The 20,213-nt window shown below is 36.6% G+C and overlaps 1 protein-coding gene across 6 annotated transcripts in view; it reads right to left on the bottom strand.

Annotated features, from left to right (window-relative positions):
* Window positions 1-20,213, bottom strand: part of EPS8 (epidermal growth factor receptor pathway substrate 8) — a 155,921-nt gene that overhangs the window by 19,235 nt on the left and 116,473 nt on the right. For 3 of the 6 annotated variants that reach the window (XM_036454561.2, XM_036454562.2, XM_036454559.2), the window contains exons 14-19: window positions 15,892-16,040; window positions 12,470-12,653; window positions 6,716-6,852; window positions 2,938-3,046; window positions 1,916-2,059; window positions 732-767 (exon numbers count right to left, since the gene is read on the bottom strand). In XM_036454561.2, the coding sequence (XP_036310454.1) occupies window positions 732-767; window positions 1,916-2,059; window positions 2,938-3,046; window positions 6,716-6,852; window positions 12,470-12,653; window positions 15,892-16,040 (759 nt within the window). The remainder of the gene's footprint in view (window positions 1-731; window positions 768-1,915; window positions 2,060-2,937; window positions 3,047-6,715; window positions 6,853-12,469; window positions 12,654-15,891; window positions 16,041-20,213) is intronic. The other 3 variants (XM_045587799.1, XM_045587800.1, XM_045587801.1) reach the window with 2 other exon arrangements.

Below are 20,213 nucleotides of genomic sequence, written 5' to 3' on the forward strand. Positions count from 1 at the left end.
GTGCCAAAGTTGACAAAAATATAAGATGAGGCTCTGTTCAAAACAGGAGAGACAGATTTTATGTTCTCACAAAGTACTTTCTCTACCTAAAATATGTATTTATAGTTTTTGGTTCAATTTTAGACAGAAGCTACCTTGAAACAGAAAAGCCAACTATGGCTCAAGTCAGGAATCAAAACTGAAGAAAAAGAGAGGCCTAAACAGTAAACAGGCAAGAGAAGTTAAACTCCTTAGGAAATCTCAGGGCAGGGGGAATACTTAGAATTTATATTATTTGCAAGTTTGCAATATTTTATGAAAGTTTGCCCATGTCTAGCAACCATGCACACAAATGGAAATAAACTTGGGTAATGTTTTTAACACCTAAAATATAAACTCTCAGATTCCAATCACGTACAGTTACGAGGGACATCCTTGTGAATAGTGACTTTAACAGTCCGTCATGGGTTAAACATTAAAAAGAGTCCCTAGAGCTCAAAGGGGGTAGACTCTATCCCTGTTTTTTGCATACATTTCAAGCATACACTCCTTAACACTGTTTAAGGAATTCAGTCAAAACCTCTATAAGAAAGAACATGAATAATTCACATTTATAAACCAGACAGAAGCCTCTATTATGTCAAGTAACCACACCTGGAAATCAGAAAGAACGAACTTAGGAAAGAAAAAGGTAATAAGACCAAGTCAGAAAATTCACTTCAAAAACCCACAGGAAATGGAAAAGACCATACCTTGAATAACTCAAACTCCTTCTTTGGCATCAACAGCTAATGACAAATAATGAACATAAAATAAATACGTAATATAGATGTATATCAGGCCAGCCAAAATGTAAGCACAGCAAACAGAATTCCCATTGCCATCCCTTTTAAGTTATAAAGATATAAACATTGTGCACTGATTCTTTCTTTTAAACATCTGTTTGATTCTTGGGTTCCAATAAGGCAGTAGTGGATCTGGACGAGTGCAGGAACTCTTGAAGCTCAATTGCTATGAGGAGCCACAAGTGCTTGAATGAACAGTCATGGCAGCACATGAGCACAATCTCAGTTTGTACTTTCTGTACTTTATCAACTATTTCACGGCATATTCTATGTAGTTTCTACTCAAATTTATGACATTTTTTACGTGGTCAGATACAATATTTTGCTCACAATTCTGAAAATTAAAAGAATTCTTCCTGGAACATGGGAGAGAAGCCGCATCAGGCTTAGAGACTACACAGGGGACAGCCCATCTATTCTGGCTCTGTTGGCAGATCTGACTCTAGAGATCCTGTCAGACCAAACATCCCAATACTTGAGTAGCAAGTGAATCCAGGTGTGAAGGTGAATGCCATAACCAGCATCACTTCAATTCTGGAAATGTGGCATAGGACTTGAGGACTGTCCAATGATCAAGAAGAGAAAGCCTGACCCATGCAACCTATAGCATAAGTACATTGTAAACTTAAAATCAAGAGAAGAAAACTGAACAAACACTCAGGTGGAGATAAGTGCAAGCTCAAGGTTGGCCAGGGGCAGAACATTGAAGAGAATGAGGGCAAAGGCTGGTGCAGATGAACTGCTGGATCCTCCAGCCACTGGATCCTCCAGCACCATTGCCTAACAAGAGGAAGCCACTGAATAGAAGGTAAGAGTGAACAGGCAGAAAACACTAAAGAATGAAAATAATAGCATTCAGAGAAATAATCATTTACTGGAAAACATTTTGAGCAAATCCTAAATATCTGAAACATAAAACATATGTATAATTCTTCCTTATGTCTCTCACCATTGCCCCCAAAATACCCTAGAAAAAAATTATACAACCAATTAAAACTCAAAATGGTTAACACACAGAAACACATTTAAACCCTTTTTAAGAATAATAAAATTTAAAATTTGTTAAAGTTTTGCTCAAAAATCATAATGACCTGTATAGTGTGTGTGTATGGCGGATCAGCACGCCCTAATCCAGATTCTGTAGGTCTCACAATATCCAAAATGTTATTTGGCACAAATCCAGATTCTCCACTTGTGTTTCGAACTTTCCACCACTGCTTCCTATCATCCAGGATCTGTCATTATGTAAGAAAATAGAGACATCATTTCTATACCAAAACCATGAAGGAAATTCAATTTTTACTTCTAGATCAAGAAACCTTTTTAACTTCTAGTAAACTGACTTAGCATAAGCATGTTGTTCTAACATGAATGATTCCTAGGAATTACACTAAGTATTACAATTATTAGTATAGATCAGGTATGGGGCCACTATCGTGAATCTATTCAGGGCCTATATTACCTCTCAAAAATGTGTATTTGCAATATATCTGAAGTACTTATAGGTAACTCAGACAACTCGGTTAGGAAGGTCTGCATGTTGTCTCCATCCTTGGAATTAAAAGGAAAACTATGCAAACCTTGTATGTTTGTGTTTTTTTTTTTTTAATTGCTGTGTTTACCCCACATTATAATTTTAAAAGATGAACACTCAGCTATAAACTAAGAAAAGAGACTTGGGAGTCATGGTAGATTATTCCCACAACCCGTACTTCACTGAGTGCTGGGTATATTTGAGCCAGAGTTCTAGGACAGGAAGCGGGACAATGTTTTCTGTTATTAAAATATAAGGTACATATACATGTGGCTTGATAAGTAGCCTTGATTCTAAAATAAATAAAGCCCAGGAGGAGGAAGAGGGCAAAGTAAGCCCAGAAACCCCACCCCCATCCTCACCCCCCAAAAAAAACAAACTGACCAATAACAAACAGATTAATTCCCTTCCTAAGAGGACACAGGTACTTAATCTGCTCCATCCTTAGTAAAATAAAATGATACTGAAGAATAATTGCTTGACCTCAGCATTCCTTTGAGAAAGGTTTAGGTATATACCCAAAAAGGAAAAGAATAAATCCACTTTACTCAAGAGTATGTAGAAGTAAAATGCTACTACCTCTAAAACATCATCCTTTTGAACTGAGAGCTCACTGTTGTTCCTTGCCACAAAGTCATACTTGGATTTGGCATATTTCTTGGGTTGTGTTACTTGTGGTTCATAATTTCTATAAAAAGAAAGAAAAAAAGATTATTCTGCTAGCTCTTCCTAAAGGCTGAAAACGGAAGTAAAATACTAAGGCAAGTCAATTCCTACCAGGAAACATTCTGACAAATTATTTTGACAGTTTAGTTTTATGATATTTCATAGAATATGAAAATTAAAAGAAACTTTGGACTTTTCATTATTAAAATGAAAAAACTATGGCTAGGGTAAAAATATGTAATGAGAATTCACAAGACTAGTTGGAACTAAGCCAAATCTAGACTACAAGTCTGAATTACTTAACTATTAAATAAAAATTGTGGATATGGCTTTGTTAATTATCTTCTTCTACCATGAAATAATTATGATAAAGATCAATGTTAAATTTTTAGATTAAAAAAATCAATAAAAATATTTTTTAAGTTGGAAAAAAAAATCAATGTTAGTCTTTTACATAAAATAAAGGGGACTGAAGATAGTTTCCATAGTAGTAACTTCAATTATATGTTGATTTCACTATTCAAGTAATATGTTTAATTTATTAACCAAATATATATTTAAGAATTATGACTGTCCAATTTTAGGAAAGCTTTATCCAGTTATCTAAATTGCAAGGGAAGGAATAGATTAAGTACAAACCAATAACACTTCCAAATTAATTAAATAATTTACTATAAACTTCTTTTAATAGGAAGGACCTAAGAGCTCTATACTTAAAAAAATAAAACTTTCTTAATAAAACAAATACTTCTTTTCATCATTAACTTACCATTAATAGATTTAACCACATAGTTAAAAAAAAAAACAAACTTTGGTATATAATATAATAAAACCTTAATATACATGAAAATGAACTAATAGTATTTTCTTCATTTTATTAATAAAATAACTTTAACTGCTATGAATTGATTTTATGCTCTAATCTTCTCCTCCATTTACATCCCCACATTTCCTCACATATCTCTACAAGATGAAAAGCAAAAGGGACTAAAATGGCTCGTCATCCTTCTCCTCTTAACATGGTCATTCTTTTTGCTGCCCACCAAGGTCCTCAGACAGCTATGAACACAATGTATCCTGTCCCCGTAGGTAAATGGCTCCTCTTAGATTGTGTCTCCAGAACAAGAGGTTCAGGGACAAAGAAAAAAAGATGAGCTATAAGAGATACTAACTACTGGCTATTCTTGGTATATTTAAAAAATGAGAAAAAGTGAAACTCTAGCTAAATCATTATTATACGTTATTAATAATAAGAATTCTAAACTGTGTTCCATGGATTTCCCATCCTTATGTCTAGTTACATGATCGTATTCTATTAAGATTTCATTGGGAGTGCGGGGAGAGGATAAGATAAAAGATTCAATACTCCCAAACTTACAAAAACAGTTCCTATCTTTCCTCCCTCATGTTCTTCTCTCCTGAGATGTGGAAAATAAGCACAACTGATAATGCAGAGCTGAGTACCGTAACACAGGTAAAATAATTCTCTGCAACTGTGCACTCAATAGGTTAAGGAGAAAACAGCTGCACTTCTCCTTTAAGTTTTTGCTATCTTGGGGATCTCAGAAGCGATTGCCAGCATGCACTTACAAAGTATCAATACTTCAGAATTTACAAATATTCAGTTTCTTGCTTTCTATAGATTAAACCTGGGTATACATTGACCATAGTTATCAACTTGAAAATCAGACCTTATAACTTTTCAGATGTACCAAAGTTTCATAAAAGACTGGAATGTATAAAAATGATATGGTCTCTGTTTCTCACTTGGAATAACGGATTTACATTTAATATATGGTAGACATGAAGAAAGCAATGACCCAAGACTTCTCTAAAACATTACTTGCTTTTGAATGGCAGTAAACTATAATCCTTCAAAGATGAGGGCTGTTAAGTTCAACAGGTGATTTCTCTATTGACACAGTAATTTTACTGAAGAGTAAATATACTTCAGATGGTATGTATTGCATTCTTGGAAGAGTTTAAGATGAATAATAATTATTATAAAAACAAATTCCAACTCTCTGTGTATTTCATATCAGATGAGAACTTTCAGTTTTTACAATAATGACAAATTTTCTTAGCAATACAGATAATTAATGACCCAACTATCCAGTCCCCATTATAACAGCCCAGCTGAGAGGTGGGCTCCATAAAGACAACTGAGTTATATGGTCTACCCACTACCCAATGTATTTTTTTTAAATTCTTTATGTTGCCAAGTTTTGGTAACTCTAAGATTTATACACTTGAATACCCCCCTTCATGAAATTTTCATCACTAAATTCCATTTAAATTTATGAAATTCACCACAGTATTCTCTAAATGAGGTAAAAATATGTAGCAACTTTTAAAAGAATGTCCCTTACATCATCTGTGATATATAAAATTCCATGAGAAAACTGACGCTGTTTTCTAGTTAACTAGTGTAAAAAAACATCCCAATTTACTGGAGTTATGAAACAAAAGGAAAAAGGAAGAATCACTAATCTGAAATAACTTCTTGATTATTGACAACTAAGACAGAAACAAAGGAAGAAGAAAATATGAGGATGAATAATGAGTTAGTCAAGAAGAATTTCAATGAAATAACTTTTAAACTTCAAAAGTGATTTTCATGTATATCTACTAAAATTGCACCTAAAATTAAAAAGCATTTCATGTTGACATTTTCAAGATATGTTACTCATTGCTGACTCTTCTTTGCACTCAATTAGAATAATACCTGTATAATTTTCACACCTTTTAATTAAATATTAACTATCTCATCATTCCCAACAGAATCTCACATTTTTTAGATTCAACTAAGAAAAGCACATACTGGAAAGATAGATAGATAGATAGATAGATAGATAGATAGATAGATAGATAGATAGATGATAGATAGATAAGATAATAAGATAAATAGATAAATAAATAAGAAAGACACTCGGGGCGAGTGAGGCTTTGAGGTAGGAGAGTAGAGAACAAGTTCTCTCCCCACTTCATCGGAGTGATCATCCTCCCATATCCTTGCTACCAACATTTCACCTTTTCTTTGTCTTATATGGATTGGCCTTTATGTCAGCCTCACTTGTAGTGGCTGGAAAACAAGATTGAAAAAGTGAACCTATTCCAATTCCTTTATTGCTTACCCATCTCAATTTCCCATCTCTGCTTATATTAAAAATTTTTAAGAGATAAAACATGGGCAAATTAATAAAATGTAAATCTGGAAAGGAAGAACAGAGTAAGACAAAATGGTAAAATGGCAGATAAGGCATTGACTCCATTAAAATATTTAGTTTATCTTTAGTTCAAATATTTCTATATAAAGAATGATTTGTTTGCTTCTGGAGAGAAAAGATGAAGATTATCTCCTTTAAAAGATTCAGAGCTGGAAAAATCCTTAGAGACCATTTGGTGCAAATAGTTGAGAATTTTAAAGCCATTCTTCTTCTTAATTCACATATTTTGTCAGAAACATCATCTTAAGAAAGTCATCCCGAGGCAGTTGTGCTACGCTAGAATTGTGGACTGGAGGTTCTGTTCACCAAAACCAGTTCTATGAGCAAACAGCTAGAACTTTACAAACGACTGACAGATAGGCAGCTTAAAGCAGTAACGAACAATGCAGACACTGGCATCTCTATTTGCACTAAATCAGAGACAGACATCCACAACTCTCCCAGCCATGCCCTTGGAATATTACCTATCCACATGGCGATTAGGCGTTGGCTTAAAAGCAGCAGCACCGTCCCCTTGGTCCAGATGCGGCCCTCTTGTGTAAATGCTATTGAATGCATACCCCTCAGGTGGTGGTGGAAGGTAGTCTGATACACTGGATTGCTGAAAGACAGAGAAGGAGAGATTAAAGAATCACCAACGTTAATCAACTGAATGAGCACTGACATCAATTCAATAAGAACACTCCGCTGTACTGTGATCAGTTTTATTTTCAAGTGATTTCCCATTAAGTTAATAACCATTAAGTGAATAAATTATGAAATGGGGTAAATACATTTTGTCCAAGACCTACTTATAATAAGAAAAGTAATTAGAGCAAAGGCTAAATCTTAATTCTGGAAATGTCCAGGTATAAAAACAATATAAGCGTAACTCAGAGATACTGCGAGTTTGGTTCCAGACCATTGCAATAAAGCCAGTACCCAGTAAAGCAACTAGTAATATTTTTGCTGCTGAGTGGTCTGGCCTTCAATTTGTAAAAAACAAAAACAACAACAACAAAAACACAACATCTGTGAAGAGCAATAAAGGGAGGCACAATAAAATGAGGTATGCCTATACCGTATATTCTTTTCTCACTAATTTCAGTACTAGGTGATTTTAGAATTACTCAGACTTGAACAGCTTATATAAAATAAAAGTGGTTTAAAAATAACAAGAAAACCCTTAAACCTTGCTTTCTCTGTTTAAGAAACACTCCTTGCCGAAACCGATTTGGCTCAGCGGATAGAGCGTCGGTCTGCGGATTGAAGGGTCCCAGGTTCGATTCAGGTCAAGGGCATGTACATTGGTTGTGGGTATATCCCCAGTAAGGGGTGTGCAGGAGGCAGCTGGTTGATGTTTCTTTCTCATCGACATTTCAAGCTCTCTATCCCTCTTCCTTTATCTCTATGTAAAGTCAATAAAGATATATTAAAAAAAAAAAGAAAAAAAAGAAAAAAGAACCTTAGAGGAAGAAGAGGAAGAAGAGGAGGAGGAGGAGGAGGAGGAGGAGGAGGAGGAAGAAGAAGAAGAAGAAGAAGAAGAAGAAGAGCTCCTTTACCACTCCTTTAGCAAGGTAAATATTGTCACATGAAAATCATCTGAACTCTGTGCATTGAAATTATACCACCCTCTCATTTTTCTTATTATTTAAAATGTACACAGAAACTATTTTGTATTATTTTTTAAATGGCAGCACTATTATCTGATTTACTGTTAAGGAGAACATAAAAAGGCAGAAACACATCAATCTTAACAGTCAATAGTCCAGAAGGAGACAATGCCAGAGTCACTTCCGTTTGCAGTTAACACAATTCGGACATGAGCTTACTGGGCTAACCAAGAGGAGACTGAGCTGCATGCTTCTAAAATTATGGGGGGGAAAACAAAGAAACAACAACACATTCATCTGAAGATTTTGTACTGCTCCATTTTGTAAAGTGAGGTATGGGGGATACATGGCAGACTCTGAGGCACTAGGATTCCTTGGCTATTTCAATTGTTTATGTACTCCCTGGGGTAAAATATTTAAAACTGGAAATCGTTTAGAAAATTACTGGGCACATGTTTAATATAGTTATTTCTAAAGACAAAGTTGGCAGGAATAGGGTTGAGTTTATCACAGACTGAGCAGATGAGGTGTGTCTCCATGGTCCAGTGTTGATATTTAAATACCCATACCATATTATTCCTAGGAACTATATCAGGATGCTGCACTTAACACACAAATAAAAATAAACCATTTCCACCATTTAATTACCTTAGCAAACCATCAACAAAATGAAAATGCAGTATATGAAGTGAGAGAAAATATTTGCAAATCCTATATCTGATGGGGGTTAATACCCAAAATACATAAAGAACTCATACAACTCAGTAGCCAAAAAAACACAATCCAATTAAAAATGGGCAGAGGAACTGAACAGACATTTTCTCAAGTAAGTCATACAAATAGTCAACAGGTACATGAAAAGCACTTAGCATCACTAATCATCAGGGAAATCTAAATCAAAACCACATAAGATACCACCTTACACCTGTTCAGATGGCTATTATAAAATAAAATAAAAAACATATGGTAACAAAATGTTGACAAAGGTGTAGAGACAAGGAAACTCTTGTGTTGTTGGGAATGTAAATTGGTATAGCCATTATGAAAAATAGTTCGGAGGTTTCTCAAAAATCAAACTACTATATGATTCAGCTGTCCCACTACCGGATATATTACTGAAGAAAATAAAATTGGGGTCTTGAAGCGATATCTGCATCCTGATGTACATCTCAGCATTATTCATAATAGCTAAGATATGGAAAGAGCCTTGGGCAAGCCTTGGCTGACTCATGTTTTGTTTAGAGTCAGGGGCATAGGTGAGGTGGAGTGACAAATGCGGTGGCAGTGCTCGCCTCCACTTTCACTGGGCCAGCGGCAGGTCCACCCCGGGCTGTGTGGTGATCAGAGTCATTGGCATCATTTCCTCCTCCCTCGGACACTCCCTGTCACTACTATGTAAGCATAATAGTGGCAATAAAGTATCAGCAGATGAGTAGCTAAGGAAGATGTGGTGTGTGTGTGTGTGTGTGTGTGTGTGTGTGTGTGTGTGTGTGTGATATGTATATGTTACAATGGGATATTATTCAGTCATGAGATATAAGGAAATTGTACCATTTGCAACAACATGCATGGATGAACCTTGAGGGTATTATGCTAAGTAAAATGAGCCACACAGCAAAAGACAAATACTGCCTGGTATCACATTTTTCTTTTTCTTAAAAAAAGAAAAAAATCAAACTCATAGAAATAGTAGAAAAATGGTAGCCAGGGGCTGGGGGAAATAGGAAGTTGGTAAAAGGGTATAAACTTTCGGCTATGAGAGGCCTGAGGCTCTAATGTAAAACATGGAGACTATAATTTATAACATTGTATTATATAATTAAAATTTGCTAAAAGAGTCGAATTTAAATGTTCTCAACAACGAAGATAAATATGTGAGGTGACGGATGTGTTGATGTGCTAATTAACTAGATGGGGGTTAAAACATGGTAGTGACACTTTACGTAAAGATACTTTAAATAGCTTACATTTTTTGTCAATTATGCCTCACTAAAGCTGAAAAATAAAAAACAAATAGCTTAATTCAATTTACCATTTCCCAAGGAGAGAGTAGGGGAATTAAGAGGATGAGGTAATTTTTTATTGAAGGCTGTTATAAATATAGGGAGGAGTTCAAGAAACTGTTAGCATCACCCACGGAGGGAGGCAACCAGTGTGAGATCACCGGGCCCTGAGAGTGACGGGGAGTGTCAGAGGGAGGAGGAAATGATGTCAGTGACTCTGATGACCACACAGCCCGGGGTGGACCTGCCGCTGGCCCAGCGGAAGTGGAGGCGAGCACTGCCACCGCATTTGTCACTCCACCTCACCTATGCCACCGATTCTAAACAAAACCTGAGTCAGCCAAGGCTTGCCCTGAATGTATGCATAATAGTGACAATAAAGTACAATAAAATCTCTCTTCTGGGAATGACTACATTTTTTATGCCTTTTAAATCATCAGTACTTGGCTTTTCAACAAAATCTTGGGGTATAAAATTTCCTAGACATGCTAGCAGGCGCCTTTCATTTTCTTTTCTTTTTTTTTTAATCTCTGAAAAATCATTTAAAACCGGAAAAATGAGATAATGCATTATAAGGAAGGATTGTCAATAATTCTTCTTTTAAAATTACCTACTCAGTGAGAGGGAGTAACTTTTACACTGGAGGTCCCAAATACATTACCCTCTCTTTAAATACATACACAAACTGAAAAAGAACTCACAGAAGAGAACTCACAAATGTGAATTTCTGAGGCATAATTATAACGCAGATATATTTTCTTATTTAATATATGAAGACTGTAAGCTGGAAATTTCTATAATTTGAAAATATAAACTGTAACTATAGCAACAGCAAGTGTAACATGATTTCATGTTTTATTACATTTATTCCTCTAAAAAACTCTGCTCTCTATGAGGAAAAAACCTCAGTGATGAGGTCCGAACTATGAAATTATAGACAGGGATGTCTGCCTGCCAACCACTGCCCAGAGCTCTGAGGTCATCTTCTTAATCACTCAGTTGAAGGGAAGAGCAGTTATGGACTCCACCTAAACCCTTATATGCAGCCAGAAGGAAAAGTTACATTAGAAAAAAGTTATTTTCAAAACAGTATGTTTGCTTTATTTTTTTAATATATAAATTATTTTTATTAATTTCAGAAAGGAAGGGAAAGGGAGAGAGAGACAGAAACATCAGTGATGAGAGTGAATCATTGATTGGTTGCCTCTTGCAGGCCCCACACTGGGGATCAAGCCCACAACCTGGGCATGTGCCCTTGACTGGAATCAAACACAGGCCAAGGCTCTATCAACTGATCCAAACCAGCCAGGGCAGTTTGTTTTATTTTTAAAGTTTCAGAATTTAACCAAATTTTCTATAATATGGTTATTGTCTAAGGGAATAATTTTAAGAAATTAAACTTACATAAATTTTTCTCTTTAAAAGTAACGGTTTACTCTGGTTTGTTAATTCATTCATTGATATCATATCTACCACATTATAAATAGCCATAGTAGTTCAAGAAGATTAATCTAAGAAAATAAATAAAGGAAATGAATAGGACTTCAAGGAGGACCTTCTACAAACTAGACTTCAGTCCTCTACTTACTTCTAGTCATTCTATTCAGTTTGATTAAACAATTAAACAATGTTCAATATTATTTTCTAATAGAACAATTAAGAGTCATAGCAAAATCATTTTGAAGGAATATAAAGAGGTAACATACCCAATTTCAATCTTTCAATTTGCTCTCCAAATAGGTGTACTCTGTAACTTATTAAATGTATAAAAGATATAACAAATTTTATTACCTCCTGAAGGTATAAGTAATAGTGCTATAAATGATATTTGAAGCTGGGACTTTCCTCCTAGCCAAGCTAATAGGACCCCAGAGGTTTGAAACTAGGCAAAAAGAAAAAGAAAAAGGAAAACAAACAAACAAAAGCAAGAAAAACCCACACAAGAACAAAAAAAAAACAGCAAGGAGGAGGAGAGGAGAAGGGCGGTATAAGAAAGAAGGAGGAAGAAATGAGAAAGATGAAGAATTAAGGCTTTCAGTTAAGACCTGCTTGGGACAAGCTTAGAGAACCTGGGTTCTGGGAAATGTCTTGAGAGTCTAATGATGGGAGAAAAAAATAGAAAGAATAAGCCAGCGGTAGGAGGGCAATTCCTAGATAAGGAGAAAGGAACACACTTCAAAAAGATGGGAATCACAGTTCAGGGAGCACTGGCAGGATGGGGGAGGGGCACTGGCTGATGTGGCAACCGGCAGGGAGGGAGGGCACAGCAGATAGGGTCACTGACAGAGTAGGGGGGCACTGGCAGGATGAGGACACCAGCAGGATTGGGGGGCACTGGCAGGATGGAGGGCCACGGGCAGGATGGGGACACCAGCAGGATGGGCTGGGGGGCAGCTGGCAGACTAGAAGAGAGAATATGAACTCATGTTGGGCCTCACAGGGAAACAAACTGTCACAACAATAAAAGAGAGAGAGAGAGAGAGAGGGAGATAGAGAGAGATAACTAAAGGCAGAACATTTCATCACTGATTCTAGAATATCTTCAGATAAAAAAAAGAACTCAGTGAAATTATAATAAATTGCACATGGTAATTTTTGCAAAAGATATGTTGAAAACCTTCACCTCTGAGGAGTATCTTTTTGCTTCATGCCTGTGTTGATGTTCTGCTACATTTGCCACAGTGCCAGCCAACTGATAGAGGTCTTGTTCCATGGGAGCTCCCATGAAGTTCAGCATGGGGGGCTCCCAGCCACTGCGGAACCGGGGGACATACGGTGCAATAAACTGTTCTTTTGGCCACTCTGCTCTGTAGAAGGACATTAAGATGTACAAAAAATAAAATTAAGAAATGTATTCATGCTCAAGATTATCTTTAGTAAGGCTAGCTAAAAAAAACAACACACAAACACAAATGCCTAAAACAACAAAAATGGTGCATACCTAATCTGCTTTCCCTTCACCAAAAAAGGGAAAGTAAACATGTTCATCTCATATTTAATACAAATAAAATGAAAGGAAGATTGAATTCTGCTTCATTACCTGTACTTGCACCATGCCTCAAATCCCCATGCATTCAAATTTTAAACATGGGTATATGTGTTCGAAAAATTGGGAAGGGACCGTGAAACCAGATTTCGCACATTTGCCAAGTATTTATGTTTTAAATACTTGGCAAATGTGCTAAGTATTTAGAACATAAACTTCTCTAGTATCTAAAATAGCTTCAGATCGTCGTCATCTTTCCCTTCATTGCCCTCCCATCATCTGAAACCTCCTGATATTAGATATATTTTTCAAAAGAAAAACACCAGAGAATGTTCTTAAGGTTTATGATTTTTTAAGTTACGAAGTCCCCCAAAATAAAACATTGCTGATTTTGTAAATTAAATGTATCAGCTACATTTTAATGAGTAAAATCAAGTTAGGACTAATCTGTAATTACCATAATTATCCATTCATTTTTTAATGACTTTGAAGTGACACTTATCTCTACAAGCCCCTAATCACTCATGAACCATAAAAATAACTAGGACAGAAATTATAGCTTCATTTCTGCTAAAATTTGTTTATCTTTCACACCTGATTTAATTCTTCAGATTATATTCCTACTATAATAAAATTAGCCATTGCATTCAGATTATGTAGCTTCATGATTATTTTTATCTTTATGAGTTTTTGAGTCAGTGTATTCATTCCTTAATATTCTTAGAAGTTAAAATAGCTTGTTTAGGCTTATCATAAAATCATAATACACATAAAGCTAGTAGGTGTAAGAAATCTATTTTATGACTTTTTACATGATATGATATACACATAGCATGATATAGGGTGTTATATTAATATTAGAGGCCTGATGTGTGCACAGATTCGTGCACCAGTGGGGTCCCTCAGCCTGGCCTGTGGTGACTAGGCCTAAACCAGCAGTCAGGCAATCCCTGAGGGCTCCCAGATTGCGAGAGGGCGCAGGCCAGGCTGAAGGAAACCACCCTCCCCTAGCACGAATCCGTGCACCTGGCCTCTAGTATTTTCAATATCAAAACAATTGCAGTGCTTTTAAAAAGCTTTCTGCTTGGTAAAACATTCAACATGTAAACCATATCCTAACACAAGCAGTTTCCAAAGTCCAAATGGTTTGGATTTTGAGAATGGTTTATATGTTTTAATTGAGAAAAAAAAAGTGCCATTACTTTTAAGCTAGCCCTTTCAAAAGCACTAGGAAGCCCAACTGGTTTGGCTCAGTGGATAGAGCGTCAGCTTGCAAACTGAGGGATCCCAGGTTTGATTCCAGTCAAGGGCATGTACCTTGGCTGCAGGCACATCCCCCAGCCAGGCGTGTGCAGGAGGCAGCCAACTGATGTTTCTCTCTCATCAATGTTTCTAACTCTCTATCCCTCCTCCTTCCTCTCTGTAAAAAAAAATCAATAAAATATATATATATTTTTAAAAGCACATTAGGAAGATAAGCTTGTAAGTCATCATAGTGAGTGATTCCCTCCCTCAAGTATTGAGAGAAACAAAAAGACTTTGAAAGCTCTAGCTGGTTTGGCTCAGTGGGTAAAGCATTAGCCTGTGGACTGAACCATCCTAGGTTTGATTCTGATCAAAGGCATATGCCTGGTTGCAGGCTCAATCCCCAGAGGGGTGCGTGCAGGAGGCAGCCAATCAATGATTCTCTCTCAACATTGATGATTCTATCTCTTGCTCCCTCTCCCTTCCTCTATAAATCAATTAAAAAACATTTTTTAAAAAGACTTGGAAAAATAAGGAAAGCAAAAATTATTTATCCATGTATAGTGAAGAGAAACATTTTTATAACTTGCTTTGCTCAGCAAACTTGAACACTGCAATTGTTAATGACCTGTTTTCCACAATCACTTTATTGACAAGATACAATTCTTAAAATTACTCCCTCCTCCTTTTCATTTCCACACCACAATTCTAGTCCTGGTTCTGACTTTAGGTGGTAAACACATGCAATATATAGAGAATATATTATAGAATTGTACAACTGAAACCTATATAAATCTATGAAATTTTATTAACCAATATCACCCCAATACATTTAATAGCAATTTTTTAAAATTAATGAACTACAGCATTATCATCCAAAAGGGCCTCTTTGCCTCTAGTTACTTCTGTCCTTGTTTTTATTAAACTCAACTACAAGAATGATCTTTCTAAAAACACGTATGTCTTTATATCACACTCCAGTTCACGAAATTATCGGTTCTCCACAGCCTATAGAGCCTTGCTCCAACTTCAAAGCATGGCACTGAGAGCCTTCATAAGCCAGTCCTGCTCATTTCTGTTTGCCAAATTTAACACCACTCCTCCTCCCTATGCTCCACAATCCCCTGCTACCCAAAGTTTATGTTCTAGTTAAACACATAATCATACTTCAATCTACTGCTTCATGCCTTCCCTCGAGCTTCTCTCTCTACTGGGAAGGTCCTTTCTCTGCTATAAATTTGTGGAAATCCTATCCATCCTTCTGACAGGCAGCTTAGAGATATAATTATGAACACTGACTATAGGGCTAAATTGCCTGGGTTCAAATCCCAGCTCTACCACGTATGAGTTGTTTGGCTTTGGGCAAATTAGTTTGTCTCTCTATGCCTCAATTTCCTAATCGGTAAAATGGGAATAATAACATATCTGTGTGAAGTGAATGAAAGAGTGACTAGCAAACTCTTGGGTAATGTGTAGGTCTATATAGAAATATGCATCTCTCTACTTAATAGTTTTAGCTATTGATTTTAAATGCCAGCTCTTCTTTGAACACTAACTACCCTCCTCTCTAAATCCTTTTCCTGACGGTTCCACCTTGCCAACCAAGAGCAGTTTGTTTATGAGTCACTTTGGCATTTATCATACCTTGTATTCCTCTATGTTCTCCCCCAGACTTTTAGCCTTTCATGGGTTTTTATCTGTGACACCTAGTCTTCATACACAGAAGGTTAAATAAATGTCTTGTTAGATCAATGCAATAAACAAAGAACAATACTTAAAGTATTATAGGTATTAGATACTAAACTCATGTTTACCTGGCTTTCATCCAAGTTTCTCCCAATGACATCCACAGCTGTCTTTCATCTGTATTGACAGTATAATTTAAGAAATCAATTGTATCTTTAGTCAATAGGGGGCTGAGTACTGAACTGGCTAGTTCAGGACCTCCTGTTGCCTGCACCACCTAAAAACACAATACATCATTTTTTAGCAAGATGATGACAATATTTGTATAATTTCAAAAGCCATGCCAAAACAAGCACTGGTTTTACAAACTCAAATTAGCTTTTGATGTTGTGCAATGCACTACTGAATGAAAAACAGCTTGCCAGATGACCTGTCCAGACTGATGGTGACTAATAATCTAAAATGAAAAGTTAATAATTAAACAGCTTTCACAGGCTCTGTATATTGGCTGCATATCACTGTACTTTACTTGGAAAAAACTAATATCTTTACAGAGAATTCTAAGTCAGATGGTTAACCAACTCTGCTTTTTGGTGTGATTTTTTTTTGTTCTGCTTTAAAAAAGATGATCTTCACTGAAAATCTATTATGTCAAACTTGAAAAATATGGCTATAGAAAGGAAGACTATGCTCAACTGAGAGTCTGTGGCTGTGCCTACAAAGATGTACAAAATAAAAGGACCTAAAGAGAAAAGTGAAAGGATGAGAAATAGGACTCTGAATCTATGTATTTTCTCCCAGAATTTAATCCAAGGAAATTGTCCTGACTTGAAATGGGTAATTTAATGACTGGCACAAACAAATGAACAGGTGTAACTCTCTGATAAACAAAGTGATGATAAGAGGATCTCTGAAAACTGTTCCATATTTACTTCTCAGGGGCTATTTCCTGGCTAAAGAATGGCAGTTATTATCTCCTGGAGCAGAAACCTGAGCCCTTTTATAGAAATCTCACCTTCCAGAGATGTGGCACAAGAAGGAAGAAACGTGCTTTGGAATTGTGCCAGACTAACAGTCACCTTTTCCCCAGTCATCCAGGTGTTCTGAGCCTGCTGTGCTGTGCAGACCACCTCTGTGTATCTGACATGCTGCTTCCCAGCCTCTCAGAAGGCCCTCCTCCATCATCGGTACCACCTCTTCTGGAAAGCCCTTCTAAACTACACAGTGTACCTCTAATGCACCTCTATGTCCCCAAAATAACTTATGCAAATTAGTAACAGATTACATTATATTAATAGCTTATGGCTTATTTTTTAGTTTCGGCTCCCTTGAGGACTTGGACTAAGACTTACCTGATTTTGAATTGCAACAGACATAGTGTTATGGGAATAAAGAAAAAATGAAGGATAAGGGAGGTGGGCTCTTACTGAGAACAAAATCTTCCTGGACAACTGGCACAGTCACTATTTATTTCCAAGCCTTATAGTACTTCCAGTAAATACATAAGGATGACTATAAGGGAAAAGTAAAGAGTAAAGGAGTAGAGGAATATAAAAATCTTTGTTTTCACAGAGGGAAGAGGGAATAAAACTAAAGCAGGTAAATAAAAGGCTATGGGCCAAAGTTCCCTCTCAAGAATGTGAGTTGGCATGTGAGCATGCACGTGTGCTGTGGATATACTTGCGTACAGACACTGAGGGTACAGGTTTAAACTCCAAGGTGTAAAGCCACTAGACTTCGTCTGGCTGTAAGTCAGACCCGAATAAATATTCCTTCTCATCTCCACATAAAATGTCTGGGCTCCATAGGCAGAACATTAAATGGAGTAACAGAAATATTATGATTGGGAAGACCATTAACAAGGAGTCGCTTTTGAGAAAAAAATAAAATAGAATATATAAATGTTTTCAGATACCTAGCCTAATTAGAAAGATTACATTTTATATGTTATGGAAACTAGTCCCTTTTATATTCCTACTTTGTGTAATGACTCAATATCTGCTTATAATCTGTGAAAGTGTGAAATAAATGAGAGGAGGTGGCAAAACTGCATCATGAACAATACTTCCTTATACTCAAACTGAGATAGTATCAAATGTGTTAAAGAATACAAGTTTTGTTAGTGAGCTAGAATCAGTTTCTTTGCATATGAATGGCCTTCTAATTTTAAAAATGCTTATACAGCAAGAATTATTCAACTATAAATAGGCAAGTAGAAACCTGATGCTCTATATATAGCAGCAACATATGGAAGCATTCATAAGTCACTGACGTAGCCTTGGACTTTCATCTCCTAATCTCTAATTGCCCAATTCTGACTTCATGCTGATAATGTTACTTTCCTGTCTGTAAATATCCATTTCATAGTCTACATCAGATCTTGTCTAGTTACCCTTGGTAAAAGAAGAAAGTGATTTATTCCTTTTTATTAATTGGATTCTCTTCTTCCCTCTTTTCTTCCCTAACATTCGAGTAAACACTGTGAGAAATGCTGAATTTGCTCCATTTTTTTAATAAAGATTAAAGAATTTAATGACCATAGTATTTATATAGTCTAAATAAAAAATAGTGAAATGTATCTGATTCATATAGTTACTATTCTTACTCTTCAAAAAAAAATCACAGGAGCAGTACACAAAACAACACTAACAGTTACTATTGCTACTGTCATTGTTTGCTCTTTGACGGTAAATCTCTCACAGTCCCTCTAACATTCCTGCCTTCGCCCCCAAATAGGAAACTCTGTGTTTAAAAGAGGTTCTGCCTTCTTTCCACTTTGCTCTCATTTGTCTTCCCCACAAAGAGGGAAATTTTGGAATTATAGAAAAGGGTGATTTGTAGCCCCGTTTCCTTAGGATCTGTCTTCGCGTGAGGCCAATTGCTCCATCTGCTTCCTATTGCCATGCTTTTTGAAGCTTCAGCACTTTCCTGTGTGCACCCTTAAATATTATCCCAGCTCATTCTGCCAGCTCTCCTGCAGAACAAAGGCATTTTACATGAAGCCAGCTTGGGGAACCCGCTGCTATACTATTCGTAAATATGAGAAATATAAAATGGGAAGGGAAGTGCATTACTGTGCCCACTTCATTAAATGTATAGGAAAGAGCACACCTGTGTATTAAAAAATCTAGAAAATAAAGATGTGTATCTTGGATCCTGGCCTATTACACAAGTGGTATAACATTTTGTTGGATAACATTCCAGCTGCTTCACAAAGGGAATTGTTCCCAATACACCATTTGTTAGCTTCAAAATTATACCTCATTCAAAATACACATGTGGAGAAGGAAGTTTTCTCGAGGGTTAGTGTGTGTGTGTGGTGATATGTACATACTTCCTCCAAAACCTCATTTCACCCAGGCCAAAGACTGCCAACTGTCCCCTAGTGTCCCTTCTCCTCCACTTCCTCCTAGAAGAAGCCTCTACATTTTAAATGGACACAGAGCCACTCAATGGAAACTTTACTGCTTTAGTGTTAAGTGTGGCCCCATGAGGAAGTTCAGGCCAACTGGATAATTGCAAAAATTATCTGTCTAAGCTCAAAGTTACTCTTTAAAGACAAAGTTGTCGTTGCCTTTGTACTGCGATTAAATGAGCTACCACTCTAGATATCTATAATAATAAAAGCATAATATAATATGCAATTAGACCAGACGTCCTTCTGGACGAAGCCGGGGCTGCAAGGGAAGCCCGGGTCCTGGATGCCACAGGGAAGCCAGTGCCCGCAGCCAGAGGAAAGAAGGCCTACTCTTGCATGAATTTCATCCATCGGGTCTCTACTCTAACATAATTGATCAGTTCTTACTCTTGAAATCATTTTCTTCCTTTGACTTCTAGAATTCCACAATATTCTTGTGTTTCTTCTCCTGACTCACTATGTAGATTAGGGGTGTCGAACTCAATCAGAGAAGGGGCCAAAATCTAAAATCCAGCCTACATCATGGGCTGAATGGTTTACTGAACAGTCATAAACTGTCATTGTGATGGAAACGCAGCGAAGTGCAGTGATGACAGCACGGTGCGGGCCACATTGCAAGGCCTGGCGGGACGGATTTGGCCCGCGGGCCTTGTTATATCCCTAGGCCTGATTTCTCCACTGAACTCCACATTCAAATATTCAACTACCAGTTCAAGTTTTTCCATCTGTATATAACTCAATTTTCACCTAAAACTGAATTCCTTATCTTCCTCTAAAACCCCATTTCACCCAGTCTATACCAAATCAGTTAATAATCAGTCCATCTTACCATTCAGGCTAAAAATCCTTGAGCCTTGCATAGAACATTTAATCTACCAGCAGATCTTGTTGCTTCCATGGTTTATAACCAAAATCTGACTTTTTCTCATCACCTTTGATGTTACCTGGTCCAAACACCATGATCTCTTGTCTGCATTATTTTAACAGCCATCTCAGTCCCTTCTTCCCCCAAATTTCTAATCATTCAGAAAG

Source organism: Pipistrellus kuhlii, unplaced genomic scaffold (assembly GCF_014108245.1).
Source record: "Pipistrellus kuhlii isolate mPipKuh1 unplaced genomic scaffold, mPipKuh1.p scaffold_m20_p_3, whole genome shotgun sequence".
NCBI lineage: Eukaryota > Metazoa > Chordata > Mammalia > Chiroptera > Vespertilionidae > Pipistrellus > Pipistrellus kuhlii.